Source organism: Etheostoma cragini, chromosome 1, assembly GCF_013103735.1.
Source record: "Etheostoma cragini isolate CJK2018 chromosome 1, CSU_Ecrag_1.0, whole genome shotgun sequence".
Classification (NCBI taxonomy): domain Eukaryota; kingdom Metazoa; phylum Chordata; class Actinopteri; order Perciformes; family Percidae; genus Etheostoma; species Etheostoma cragini.
Genome location: NC_048407.1, coordinates 28,021,001 through 28,036,239, shown reverse-complemented (window position 1 = coordinate 28,036,239; position 15,239 = coordinate 28,021,001). Strand labels below are relative to the sequence as shown.

General features: G+C 41.8%; 1 protein-coding gene across 2 annotated transcripts in view; it reads left to right on the top strand.

Moving 5' to 3' along the window:
* Positions 1 to 1,648: 1,648 nt before the first annotated feature.
* Positions 1,649 to 15,239, top strand: part of fto (FTO alpha-ketoglutarate dependent dioxygenase) — a 126,401-nt gene continuing 112,810 nt past the window's right edge. Inside the window, exon 1 of one of the 2 annotated variants that reach the window (XM_034870017.1) lies at positions 1,649 to 1,907. In XM_034870017.1, the coding sequence (XP_034725908.1) occupies positions 1,830 to 1,907 (78 nt within the window). In that variant the 5' untranslated portion in view covers positions 1,649 to 1,829. The remainder of the gene's footprint in view (positions 1,908 to 15,239) is intronic. The other variant, XM_034870007.1, reaches the window with a different exon arrangement.

Below are 15,239 nucleotides of genomic sequence, written 5' to 3'. Positions count from 1 at the left end.
TGGACGTTGTGCATTTACGGTGCATTTTTATGATTGGTAGTAAGTTGGAAAGGGCGGACGTGGTTGAAGCCCATACCGGCAGAAAAACACCTGGATTTGAGATGAATGCATGAAGGTTGGCGGGACGTGAACTGGAGCGCGTTCAAAGCATGATTGCTATTTTTACACATAGTCTAAGATGAAAGTGGCACTGTTTTTGATTACTAAAGGGGAAAGCGTATGGAATATCCAGAATATAAAGAAAATATTTAGCATTTCTCTCAAAAGTGCAAAATATTGCTGAACTGCAGTACTACCACCGCAGCATATAATACTAACTACTACTACTACTAATAATAATCATAATAATTCATTCATTCATTTAAATCTTTATATAACCAGGATAAAAAACTCCTTGAGATTAAAAATCTCTTTTAGAAGAGTGTCCTGGCAAGTGGCAGCAGCACAGTTTCAAATAGACAGAGACACTTAGAGGTAAATACATAAACATACCTTCACTCATATTCAAACAACAACGTCATCATAAAAAACCCTGGGTCCTAAATCAATTGATCAATCAATCAAAACAGTGACATACAGACTACCTTTCTGCAAGGTCCTTTAAAAAGCCTTAAAAAGCTTACAAGTAGACCAATTCCTTCACCTGTAGTTCATTTTGAAGCTGATTCCATGCAGATGGGGTTGCAAAATTAAAAGCCGTTTTGCAAAAGTCAGTGCGGGCTTTAGGGACTGTCAATAAAAACAGATCCTGTGAGCCAGTTGACATGTCCCTGCAGACCTCGGGAGGATGTAAGTGCTCAGATGAGGAGGAAGAAGTCCTAATACTGCCTTGTAAATTAAAAAATGCCTGTGCATCCAACGCTGAATGGAGAGGGAGAACCACTCGACCCGAGAATACAGCAGTGATAAGTGAGAGATTTTAACTTTGTGTTGAATCTCAAGGCTCCATGAAACACAGTGTCCAAAGCATGAAGACACTGGGAGGTTGAATACATGTATAGAATATCACCATAGTCCAAGAAAGACAAGAATGTTGCATTTAAAAGTTATTTTTTTGCTTCAAATGATAAACAGGACTTGATTCTAAAAACTAACTTCATTTTCAGTTTTTTAACCAAATCTTGGACATGCAATGTAAAGGACGGTGATTGGTCAATGGTAATACCCAAGTGTAATGTGACACTTCTTCAATTTCTGTACCAGAAAGTGTGCAAATGGTTGGGACATAGTTTTTAGATTTTCCCAGAGTGAAAGTCATGACTTTAGTCTTTTTAGAGTTTAGAACCAATTTTAAAGTGGCCAGATTATGTTGCAAGATGTTAAAAGCGGACTGTAAATTACTACAATAATAATAATAATAATAGTAATAATAATAATAATAATAATAATAATAATGTGTGGTAGAAGATTATTAGGATTTTGCTTTTACATATCTGTAATATTTATTTTATTTATTTATTTATTTTGTATGTCACAGCCATTTTGAGGAATGTAAAACTCAAATCTTTGATAAATAACTATCTTCACCGGCATATCTGTAACTTGTAGAGCTGTCCCTGGACTGCATCTGCGCAGTGCAACATGTAGAGCGTGCCGAAACTGCTTCCGCTCCAAGCACACGTTCCCTCTGGGACTTGTAGTTCTTACTGTTACGCTATTAGCATCTCCTTTAAGAATCTCTCAACCCCAAAAAAATGACACAGAAAATGTTGTCGATTTGGCTTTGACTGAAATAACACGGAAGGCTGCACTCACACGTGTCCTTTTTAATATCGAGTAGATGGAAAAGCCTCCTTGTTCGTGTACTACAACAACCAGCGTCCCCTCTTATGAAAGCGAGGAAGTGTAAACACAAGTCCAGGAACATGAAAAGATCGGGTGACAGTGAGGGGGAAAAGAGAAGAAAGGTATTGATAGCGTTTTTCTCCGTTGGGTCTGGCATATTTCTAAGCCCTGTCGCTCGTTGAATATCTAATGGTCCTTATGTGGTGCTGCTGGCTGCATTTTGAAGGATAGAAAGCCGTAAATGTCAACGCATACCTAACCTTGCCTGTTTCCTTTATTGTGTTTTCCATTTTCCCTTCAGTCTTCCACGATGAAAAATTACAGTTGCATTACATTGAAAGTGATTTAATGCAACTTAAAAGTGATTTATCACCTACACCGCTGAGAAGACGCTGTAGCTTGCAGAATAACGTCTTGGCAACACCCCATATCAACTGGAAACACGATATGAATGAATTAGCTAGCTGCGGTCTGTAGTATATTTGTGAGAAAATAGTAAAAGTCCGAATAATTCTGTTAAAATGAAATACATTTAATGAAAAAAAAAATCAAATAAACGTCAAGAAACGCAACGTCAGAGCTAAATTCGGGATGCCAATCTGGTGTGAAGAATGAACAATGAATCAGTTGTTAATTGTAAAGTAGCAACGGAACACACAGTTGCAACAGTAAAAGCACATAAGAAAAGTGAGTGTGTAGGGTAACGTTATCTCATGTTTGGCGAGGTGCCAGGCCAGCAGCCCACAGCTGCTTCAGGCTTCACTGTACAGTGCTTAATAACTGGTGCTATTATGTACATCAGAAATTAGTTATAATAATAATTAATTAGAAACGTGTTCGTAAATGTACACTTATTACTCATGTAACTTATTAGAAACCTATTAGTAAATGTAGTGATCAGGCTACTGAAGAGCAGTATGACCTGCTATAGTATAAAACAGGTGTTTGCAGATGTGCAATTAATGCACATGATATGAACAGAGATGGGTTTGTCTATAACCTGTGATGGGAAACTGGTGTGCGTGCTTGTGAGTTAAGCTATGTTGGGCTTAATCAGGTTTTTGCGTTCTGTATAACCATGACTTTGCGGATTTTTTAGATAATAAAGGAAAGGAAGGAAAAGGGCTCTGCTGTGCCCAAGGCATTCTGGGAGATGTTTTTAGTCTAAAGTCATAGTGTCTGTCTGTTTGTCTTCCTCTCTGTCTGTTCCTCATCTTATCTCCTCACTTGGACGCTGTCTGCTGTGGCACATATGTTTGGATCATGTTAGACAGCAGTGAAACTATGTAAGACGTGGTTCCTCCTGTTTATGAAAGCAGCCATGGCGGCCAGATGAGCGGCTCAGAGAGAGAACTCATTCCAGCTGGCCCTCAGGCAGCCAGGCAGCACTGCACAGGCCTAATGGCGTTGCTTCCTTTCTCTTTTAAAAGGATGAGCAAGAGAAATTGTAATTGCAAAATGACTATGTGCCTGTAGAGCAGCCAATGAAGAAGCTACATGCATTTTGGGCTGCTTTAAAAAAATTATCAGTGTTTGTATAATGACACAGCCATTATAATAACTAATTACTTGGATATGACGGTTGTCATATCCAGTAAATGAGTGTGTCTGCAATGCTGCACAAAGTGAGATATGCGTTTTGATGGGTCCACTGTCAGTGTGAGTTAGGGAATGCTAGCCCCAACAGATTAGTGCCAAGTGAATACACAATCTCACAGTATAGTCCCACTACAGCAAGTAAGCATAGCATACTGACAGGTGGGATGCCATAGAAGTATATATATTCTTTAACTGAAATAATGTAGGACTTTGGCTAAACTGCCCAGGGATAATTAATCACACCACATCCACAATAATTCACATTTAATTGTAATTAAAAATCTAAAATAAGTATTGATTTTTCTCAGACTCAAGTATAGATCCATTATACACCGTTTGGCCCACCAACTGTTTTCGTTGTCATTTCAGCTAGGAAATTGGCAGACTAGTTGTAAGTCTGTGCATTGCCTTATGTTCCGTAAATAGGTACATTTGCATGAATTTCCCTCCCATAGAAACATTCAACCTGCCTTGTACCCTAATGAATTGAAAACAATTCATTATATCAGTATTGTCATTACAGGATTTCCACTCATGCCTTGGCAAGTGTGAAAACGGCATTGACCCTGTCCCTTTACCCGATGTTCTAATGCTGTCTTTTATTGCAAGCTCGCCATTTGGACAGTGATGACAAGTATAAAGTGCTGTTTTGAAACAGGAAGTGTGTGTGTGAGCGGCACGCTAAGTTATGATCACACAGGGTCACCAGATGTTGTGAGGTCCTGTGCACAGCCCAACCCATTGCTTAGATCAGCCTCATTGGTTTTCTCTGGTTGTGGCACCTAGTGCAAGCTGTTTAGGGTATTTAATTTCTGAACACTCATTAAAATGGTTTGTGTTTCCCTTGGCAATTCTGTTAAATTAACAACTACAGAGGTAAAAGCTGATTATGTGGCCACACATCCAGACATGGTTAATCAATTCTCCCACACAAAATGCTAGCTGGTGAATTAGTGTAAAGGAAACGATTTATGGCGACTAATGCCGACGTCCTGTCATGTCAGGCCTGGTGTTTTAGCGAGAGGGGGGCGTCAGATTCAGCACATTCAGCAGCTTTGCACTCTGCCGGCCATCTTTTTCTCCCTTTTAACCCAAGCTACATGCTGCTTGCTCTATTAATGAGCCAATAATGGAGAAATAGTGTTGGGTGCTGTCATTAAACATGGGTATGGATACCTAAGGCAGGGTAGCGCATAAGCTCCAACAGAGCTAGATTTACACCTAGGCTCGGTGTAGAATGGTAGAAAGGGGAACACTCTGCATGGGGGCTCTCGCAGCTTTATCAGACCCCCGCCGGTCGAGCTGTGGAAAAGGCAGGGCTCCGAAAAATACGGCTGTGGCAGATAATGATACCATTACACTAATGGAGCTGGCAAATGAAGGAGAACCCAGATGCCCTGCTTTATTACCGGAGGGGGTCATTTCCTCGCTGCATTCTTAATGGCCTGAGCACACAGTATTGATCAGGCTATCATGCTGCTAATCCTCTACAGAATTACTTATCGCTGGCTAGGTGTCCATCCACCTCATGCCCTGCTCTGGCCTTGTTTATCCAGTCATGATTTAGGGCCAAGCAGGGATGGCGTCTGGGAGGTCTTCTGCAGTGGGCTGGCCAGTTCAATGTGTAACAAAAAAGGAGGCAAATGAACCTGATAGCTTTCATTTAATTAAGGAGTAGGCAGTGATGTGGTTCCTCCCTCTTTATGGCCCCATTGGCCGCTGTGGAGCAGGGGAAGCTGTGAGGTTGGGTGTTGTTCTCAGTAATTGTGTTGTGCTGTAAATAAGAACAGGCAGCTCGTGTGCCACCATTAGCAGCAGCAAGATGCAAGATTTTCTCCAGGCCCCTGGCCTGATTTGATTACTAAACGCTCTACATACTTAACATAACTTCATTCTTGGGGCTGAAAATGGGATACTTCCACATACAAATCAGTTCCTTAGGTCTAACACTAGTGGACCTCCAAGTAGAAAAGTGACTTCACGCGATTACTAAAGAAAAGATATTCTAAATTGTTCATGCTATGCATTATTTGAATAGGACCGAGAATGGTGTAGCCTGAGCCCATCATTATTACAAATGAATAGGAGGGTCAGGTAGCACTGAGCACTTTGCCCAGGGCTTGTGACCGGTCATATGCTTGGCCCTTTACTGGGCCCCAGTGTGCATCAGCATCCTCAGGCCATTGGAAGTGTGGTTACGTAGCATCAGCAGACCCCTCTTGTCACCTCTGGCCTTGGCTAATCAAAGAGTTTTCCTTAAAGGGGGCATTACGCCCTGTTTGTTAAGGCCACTGCAGTAACCATAAAGAAGTATTTATATATTTCCATCTGGAACAACCTGTCGTGGCTAGGCAAACTAGCTATTGATCCAGATATTTAGTCATTTCTTTCTGTATGCGCCATCAATATTGTTCAAATCCTTCCACGCGAGGGTTGACCTCAGCCCTGGCCTCTATTTTTCGCTCCCATTGGAGTTCAATGATATACTATTCTGAAAAGTAAAATCAATGAATGAATATGAAGTGTTGGTGTGTAATATAACGCAGGCTCAAGGCCCCAGGACTTTCATTGATCTGCTATGTGAGCGTGGGAGGGGGCTGATTAGTCTGTTTCTGAGCTTTCCCTCTACATGTCTTTTCCTTGTCTTGCCTATTTGATCTTTGGCTCACATATTTGGACTGAGATTACATCAACAGATCGAGTTGGTTAGTTTAGCCTCTTTTTAAACTAAATCAGCCGACTTCCTACAATGCACCGCTTTCATTTTCTTGCCCAGTTTAGTACAAGAATGTCATAACTTGTAGTGGAGTGAAACTAATGAGAAATGCCATGCAATCAAGTGTTTATGTATTTAAAATATTGCTTTTATTGTGTAGTAGTTTTAAGAACTGTGTTTTTGTGTAAATGTGTTTTAGTTTAACACTAACTAATTTTGACCTTAACCAAATTAAATCTTGGAGTGCTGCAGTAAGCGGCATGGGCGGCGAGTCTTTGTTGTAAATATGTCAGTGATGGAAGGAAGGGATTGATTGTTTTATGTTTTCCTCCACTTCATCTATGATGTCACTATTAAATACACTGATTAAATGGCATACATATATATGGTCACATAAGCCAGCTGTTTCCTTGAGATAAATTGATGTACCAAGTGACTGTTTAGTTCTGTTAATGACATTGGTCACCACCAGCCATATAGGTGTTGGGTTAGCTTCTAAAGATCAATATCAGAAACCCTGCGTGTCGGTCCCTCTCTTCCTACCACCTTTTTATATTGGTCTTTGTTGAATGCATGACTTCTTAGTGCATTAAGTCAACATTTGGTTTGCATCTTGAAGGATATCAACTTTTATGGCCTTGTCTGCATTGTCTCAGGGTACATGGCTAAGATCGGCCTGTCAGAGACTCCCATATGTGCTTGAGAGGACTTGTGATCTTACTAAACATTTTAATGGAACAAGCAGAGCTTATGCCAGGCATAACAGTTTGGTGTGGCTTGGAGATTAAACACCATAGTGAGTCATACTTTAGAGAGGTCAATATAAAAAGTTTACTCACCCCTGTTAAATGGCAGGGGTTTGTGATGTAAAAAAAAAAAATAGACAAAGAAAAATCATGTCAGAACTTTTTCCACCTTTGATGGGACCTATAACGTGAACAATCCAGTTGAAAAACAAACTGAAATCTTTAAGAGGGGAAAAATAAAAAAATAAAAACTTCAATAACCTGGTTGCATTAGTGTGCGCACCCTTAAACTAATCCTTTGTTGAAGCACCTTTTGATATTATTACAGCACACTTTTTGGGTAGGGGTATATTAGCATGGCACATCTTGACGTGGCAATATTGTCCAGTCTTCTTTGCAAAAGTGCCCTAAATCTGTCCTATTGCAAGGAGATCTCCTGTGGACAGCCCCCTATAAGATCACCCCACAGATGTGGATTGGATTCAGGTCTGGGCTCTGGCTGGGCCATTCCAAAACGTTAATCTTCTTTTGGTGAAGCCATGCTTTTGTGGATTCGGATGTGTGCTTTGGGTCGTTGTCATGCTGAAAGGTGAACTTCCTCTTCGTCTTCAGCTTTCTAACGGAAGCCTGAAGATTTTGTGCCAAAATTGCCTGGTATTTGGAACAGTTCATAATTCCCTCCACCTTGACTGAGGCCCCTGTTCCAGCTGAAGAAAAAGAGCCCCAAAGCATGATCTTACCACCCCCATGCTTCACTTTGGGTATGGTGTTCTTTGGGTGATGTGCAGTGTTTTTGCACCAAACATATCTTTTTAAATTATGGCCAAAAAGATCAACCTTGTCCGACCATAACACATTTTCCCACATGCTTTTGGGAGACTTGATTTTGTTTTTGCAGACTTCAGCCAGGCTTGGATATTGTTTTTTTTGCAAGAAAAAGTTTCTGTCTTGCCACCCTACCCCAAAGCCCATTCATATGAAGAATACGGGAGATTGTTGTCACATGTAGCACACAGACAGAATTTCCTGCAGCTCATTTAATGTTGCTGAAGGCCTCTTGAAATCCTCCCCTGAGCAGTTTTCTTCTCGTCTTTTCATCAATTTTGGAGGGACATCCAGTAATTGGTATTGTATCTGTTGTGCCATATTTTCTCCACTTGATGATGACGGTCTTCACTGTGTTCCATGGTATTTTTAATACTTTGGAAATTCTTTTGTACCCTTCCCATGACTGAAATCTTTAAACAATGAGATCCCTCTGATTGTTTGGAAGGTCTCTGCATCTGCTCTGAGATGCAACTAAGAACATGTCAGGGAAATCCTACTGGAACAGCTGAACTTTATTTGTGGTTAATCAGAGTCACATTAAATGATGGCAGGTGAGTATTGAGTTCTCTTTAACATGAGTTTGAATGTGATTGGTTACTTCTGAACACAGCCACATCCCCAGTTATAAGAGGGTGTGCCCACTAATGCAACCAGATTATTGTAAGGTTTTTACTTTTTATTTTTCAACCCCGAAGATTTCAGTTTGTTTTTCAGTTGAATTGTACACATCATAGGTCACATTAGAATGGAAAAAGTTCTGACACGATTTATCTTGGTCTACATTTTTTGCGTCACAAAAACCTGTTAGTTTAACAGGGGTGTGTAGACATTTGTAAATCCACTGTATCTACTCACCACCATATTATGGCATAAAGCAAGATGCTTAATTCAAAAATAGTTCTACCAAAGGAAAAATCTGCCATATTTCCACAGAATTTCCACAGATATGAGGCAAGAGTAATCATATATTACACCCATGCAGTCCTACTCAGTTTGATTTCCTTTAGATAGAGGTATATGTTCTACTAGTGGAATGACACTTTAGGTTCTAGTACTTGGGTATAATACTATGTTTAGCACCCGGATGGTTTTCTCCTAAAGAAAACAGTCACTAGGATTGTCCAAACAGCCCTTGACAGCGTATATGTCTGACAGCCCCTACCGAGCACCTCCTATTACTGTTGAGGTATTAGCCACAGATGTCCGCGCATTCGCAAACAAGGCCGCAACGTGGATCATGCAAACTGGTCGACCAGATCAGCCGTCAGATTCAATGAGATTACATCAAATGTGACCTGCCCAAGCAGGGTTCATCCGTCATGCATGTGTCCCGTCACAAGAGAGACACGGAATAATCAGTTCAATCAATAGATGTTGGTGGCTCATTGGACTGGTGCTGAATAAACATGGGAATGAGCCTCTCAACTCGTACACAAAGGCTAGAGTCTCCAGGGGGTTCATTAGCCACTCAAGGCTATGATCCAGGCGAGTCGTTATTTTCTATTTCTGTTTGTTTGGCGTTCTGGTGGTGTGTGTGTGGTTTTGTGTAGGTTGACAGGTGTAAATGTGAGGTATGGGTGGCTTTGAATGTATAGTTGTAAGTTTGTATGCACAAAGTCTTTTCTATACGTGTGTGCGTATGCATGTGTGTGTGTGTGCGTGTGTATGCTAAGAGAACATATTATATGTGTCCGAGGTAATATTGCACGAGACTTGTGATTGCCCCCAAAGCAATAATGTCAGTAATAATCAATGCTACCCAGAATACATCCTAGCTGCCCTGGTTGTTGCTAATTTTAGCCAAGTCTAATAAAAATGATTTCACTATGTAATGCCACCTGCATAGGACAGAACAGTCTTCTTGCTGTTTATTTTTGTAATGACTCACCTTTCCAATAAAATAAAATTGCCTACTGCTACGGTGTGGGCTACATCTGGTTTGAATGGAAAGTCCAAAACCCTTCATTCACAAAAGCTGCAGGAGACCAGGTTCACAAGGAGCTGTAAATAGTAACTGTTAATTTGTACATCATAAGCTCTTTTCCATAAACACGAGCAATGAAAGTGTGTTAAAATACCTGGCGTTTAGCTGATTGCTCTGCACTGGCTGAACATGCGGAGTGCGTCCTTTTAGCCAGTGCCAGGTTTTAGAATTGAAATTAGCTTAGCCAGCTGGAGGTCCCCGCTAACCACCATAAAGAAAATACCACAGGTAGTTTTACCTTGTAAACAAGACAAATTAAAACATTATGTGATTTTGAAAAATAGTATTTATGTTATATAGTTACTTTATAGGAAGGGTATGATAGTTATGGTGTCAGGCATATGAACTACCAGAACTGTTGGGTCCTAAATTATAGAGTGTGGTCTAGACCTACTCTGTCTGTAAAGCATCTCAAGATAACGCTTGTTATGAATTGATATTATAAATAATTGTTCATTTAGCAAATAAGTTAGCGTTGCCAAGGTTGAAATTGCGTAAATGATTCAAATACAACATTAGCCATTGATCTTATTCCTGTCTAATATTATCTAATCAAACACAAAATTCTGAAAGTGTTTTGGAAAATGATGTTCAGTCCCGGTGCCATCGGGTGCTTTGGACAACTGTTTCCACCTGAGGACTTTAGTAACCAGTCCAACTTCTGAAGTAGGTGTCCTGGTAATACTGGGTTTGATTTTATGGGCCTTTTCGAATTGTTTGTTTCAGCATTTACACTGCATCAAGTCTTTGAGAAGTGTCTTCTCACTTCAGATAGTCCGTTCATGTCTCAGTGATTTCTACTCCGAGCCCCCGTGTGTTTTTTCTTCATCAGCCTAACTTTTCCTTGCATATGCGAAGGAGCCAACGACAGCTTGACTGGCATGCTGTCAGACAGGTGATGCCTTTCCAACGGTGGAGCATCAGCCCTTTCTTATGAGCTTCTATGTATGTATGTGTGTGTGTGTGTGAGTGTGTGTAGAAAAGTGGGGGTATTGTCAGGACGTGACCGGCACACTTTGCATGTTTTTTTCGAGACAGGTGCTCCTGGGCGAGCACTGGTGCATGACAGTTGCCTTTCATCGCTGTCTTCTCTACACTTAACCCCTGCCCAGCCCCCCCTCCTTCCTCTACCTCCTGATCCACTTCTCCTCTCTCCTCCCACCTCTTTCCTCCACGTCTGACCTCTTCTCACGGCACTTCCCTTGGCCGTCCTGAGTGATGGATTGCGAAGGCTAGTGCGCGGGTTGCGCTTTGTATAGTGGTTGTGTGGTGCTGCAGGCTTGTCACAAGTCTACCACTGTCAGGCCATGGAAAAACCCAGCTGTCCAGACTGAACCATAGACACACACACAGACACACACACACACACACACACACACACACACACACACACACACACACACACACACACACACACGCACTCACACTCATCCACACTTAAACCCACACCACAACTTTTTGTTCAACAGTCCGTAATTCCATCCACCGGTGCTGTCAAGCACTTGATCAAACGTGCATAAAGAAACGAGCCCCATGGCTGAATCCCATCTTTTCTCTTCCTATCATAATGTAGGCAGATTTCCCCTCCTTTGCCTGTTTCTTCAACTGTGTTTATTCAGATGAGGCTGACTGGGGGGCAGCAGGTCACATCCACTTGCCTGGCTAAAACGGTCCTGAATTGAGTGTTGTCTCCAGTGAGATGGAGAGAGAAAAAACACAAGGAGGGGTTAGGAAGGGCTGCTGAGCGGTCATGTCAGGGCTGTTTTCTGGGCTTTTTGTGTGTGTGTGTGTGTGTGTGTGTGTGTGTGTGTGCGTGTGCCATGGCTGGGGTAGGGGTTAGGGAGTTTGAGGGTTCAGTTGTCAACCCCTGTGTCATGCTTGCCCTGGCCCTGTTATGTAGAGGGCATCCACTGTCATTTGTTGCAGGACTGTGAAGTGGAGTGAGCCTCAGAGTTACACAAAGCAGTCAGCACACTGTGAGCTCTCAGGTGCCGTCAAGTAACACATTCATTTGAAGTACACTCATACTCTGCAGGAACTAATCCTTTAATAATTGGACACCCCGCAGTTTGTCTAGTTCTTTTTAAGGATCTGTTTTAGGGTTGGCCATTTAATCTCCATCATACTTGTGTTTATCCAAGGTGGAGACTGCTCCAGATGTTTTCTATACTGTTTGTACTTCATTTTGTGTTTTTCCTTTTATTTTTGGAGCTTCAACATGTTAAGTGAAGTAGGTGGATTAAAGTCATGCTTGAAGCCAACTTTGGGTAAGACATAAACTAAGTAATCTAACTCAATATGTACTTTCAAGTTTTTTTCTTTTTAACCCTTTTTTAGAGTTTATTCTTGTATTTGTGTATCTATGTTTGTCAGTGTAGGTGTGTGTGTGTTTCACCTGACATACATCTCCCACGTTCTCTCCACTATGTGAAAACAGCGATGGTTAAGACTCCTTAAACTTGTTGTTGGAGTGTCAGACACAAGCGCAGTGCACACCCTGAGCTTAATCCAACAACAGCCCTAGTCTGCCAGACTGTACAACATCTATCTGCATACAAGTGGACCCCTTCCTCGCAACCATTGTCACATATAGGGGGGCATTGTCACGTATGAGATGGACTCATGTAAATGTGGTGACAGGCTACTGTCTCGGTTGACTGACAGCATAGAGGGATTGGGCTAATCTGAGTGACTGATTCGAGACACGCAGCGGCTTGGCTGTCCCCATAACTCCTGAGAAATAGACAGCTTCAGCAGAGTTATCTGTGTTTGTAAGTCCTTCTGCTGCGCTGGGATGACAATAGGGATTAGTGCCAAGGTTCTTTAAACTGTTTTTTTTTATTTTTTTTGGGAGGGTGGGGGGGAAAGGGGGTCTCTTATCGGCGTCTCGGCAGGATGCTGCCGCAGCCAGTTTTCCTTGACTGTCAATTAAAGAGGGGATCATTAACTTCAAGGGTATAAATGTTCTAACACTGGTATTACGTTGGGAAGCTAAGTCGCTGACAGATGTTCCAACTTTAATTCTCCACTTGTTTTTTTGTCCTTTAATTAATTTATGTATCACTATTCGGGTTTAAAATATTTTTTCCCCCTGTCTGCTCTTTGTTAGCCTCTAATCTCAGTTACCATGGTAGTCGCAAAGACGATTGGGCCTTGTCACTCGCCTGTGTTTCTTATGTGGTTCAATCGGCTAATGTATTCAATATCACCCAAACCGAAAGGTAAACAGTATCTAATGGCGCGTGTATTCCTGCATTGCCTCAATGCAGCCTGGAGGCACTGGGCGGGAGGAGAGCAGCATGTCTGCCTCTTGTTCTCCAGGCTTTTCAGAAGGACCCCACTACTTAGAATGGGGCTTGATAAAAACAAAATGAGCGCAGCTTGTATCTCTGTACACGTGTGGGTTTTTTTGGTAGGTAAACAAAAGTAGTTTACTACTTTGGGGTTTTCTTTTGAAAAGCTCTGTTGGTGGTTGTGAACCGTAAGTATGACAGCTGCGGTTGAGATTTTCTCAGTCTGAGAAAAGACATAGAGTTGCGACGGGATACAGTAAGGCGTATTCTGTAGGTAACCACATAGTGAAAGAAAGAAAACAAGAGGAGGAGAGATGTTAAGGAGAGTGGGAGCGAGATAGGCGACAGACTGCTAATGGGCAAACTCTCTTCATCCACTGCCACTGCCATCACTACCACCACCCTGTTCTCTCATGACAGCTCTTTTCCTTTGTTCTCCCCCTCGGCCCACTCTCTGCCGGGGATTGGTGACAAGTTTTCGCATGCTGATCAAACGCTGCGGTGACACCTGATTAGGATATAGTGCGTGTTTACAGCCATGCATGGCGAGGAGCCCCCCCCCCCCCCCAAATTCAGACAACAAGGGAGACCTCACCTTGACTAATTAAATTTGCACTTGCAATGCCAGCTGTGACAGCCACTGGAGGGCTGCATTTATTTATGTCACTCCATACATACTTCCTGTGACGTTCATGGAGACCGAGTTTGCAGTAGCTCCTCTGTTTCCCCACAGTAGGCTACCTTCCTGTGTGTAATAGACTGGCTTTTTGAAATTGCTTCTGACTGATAACCCCCAAAAAATATTTCAACTTTTATATTTTGCCACTGTCATTTGAACTTATCTTTTCTTATTATATTTCTGGCAGGTGGCACAATTTGCCAAATTAATTTGCATGATTGTGGCATTTAGATGGTAAACATGAAAACGTGATCAATGTTATGTGTTATCAAATGACATTTAGTGGTAGCCAGTTGATGGTCTGACTTTGTTACTGTCAGTTGTGCGTGCTAAAGCATATTTAATTCAGAGTTATCACTTAGATTATATTAGATTAGATAATACTTTATTCATCCCACAATGGGGAAAATCACTTGTTACAGCAGCAGTTTTTCCACAATAAAAAAAACAAACAACAGGCAAACAACAGACAGTGTGTAAAAACTACCGAATGAATGTAAAATGGCATTATCTAAAAAGTATTGTAAAGTAAAGTGAGGTGGCCACATTACAAAACATATTGCAATGTAAGTAAGTAAGTAAGTGACGTGAAATTAAATTGAATGTAATTAAACAATGTAGCAAAAGTAAGTAACCATAATGTAATTGACATTGTGAGTGAGTCTTTGAGGTATAATTTTGAAAGGGTTTTGAACCCTTGTTTAAAATAATGCAATTTGGGTGTTCCTCTCTCGATGTGTGTATTTAATCATGGATTAATGTGCGTACATATGTGTGCTTGTATATGATCTGCCTTTCATAGCGTGCATGTGTGTGTATCTATCTAAATCAGTGTTGAGAGTGTAAAAGGCCCTAGCTGAAGTGAGCAGGACATCAGTCACCCGGTAGCAGGAGACAGGGCCTGGTAATTTGTGGCTCTCCCCCCTCTCTCGCTCACTCATTCCCACTCTTTCTCTGTCTCCCCCCCCATCTTGCCTCCCCAGCCTTAAATTGACCAGCTCGACTGCTGGTCATGCTGTATTACATGGGTTAGATGAAGTAATTATTTCTAGGCCACTGACTACAAGCAAGATTAATAGTTTTTAAAACGGCCATAATGGAGGGCTGACCTGCCGTGACATAAGCATTATTTCAAGCTCACCTCCACTCTCATCCCTCTCACCTCTGGGCACCGGCAGAGTGTGATTTATACCTGGGTTAATGAGGGGAGGGGACCTAGGAGCCCAGGTCCACCAGCCTACCAGTGCAGTGTTACGGGCCCGCTCACCCATCTGAAAAGACAGTGGGGTCAAATGAGGAAGGCTGATGTTTTGCTTGATTGAGCTTTGGAAACAAGATGTAAAGTGATTAAAATCTACATAATTTGTGAATGTCAGCGTTTTACTGAATGTTGTAATTTGATTAGAAACGTGAACGGTTTAGGCGGTTCTTTGGACAGGATTGGTGCTTACTGAGATGTCCTTGAAAGAATAAAAACAATATGCTGCTGATATCCAATTTGTCTGTCCTGGGTTGCTTCATCTGCCCCCCTCCCACACACACACACACACACACACACACACACACACACACCCGTGCACCCCTGATGCTCTGAAAGAACAGAGAAGCC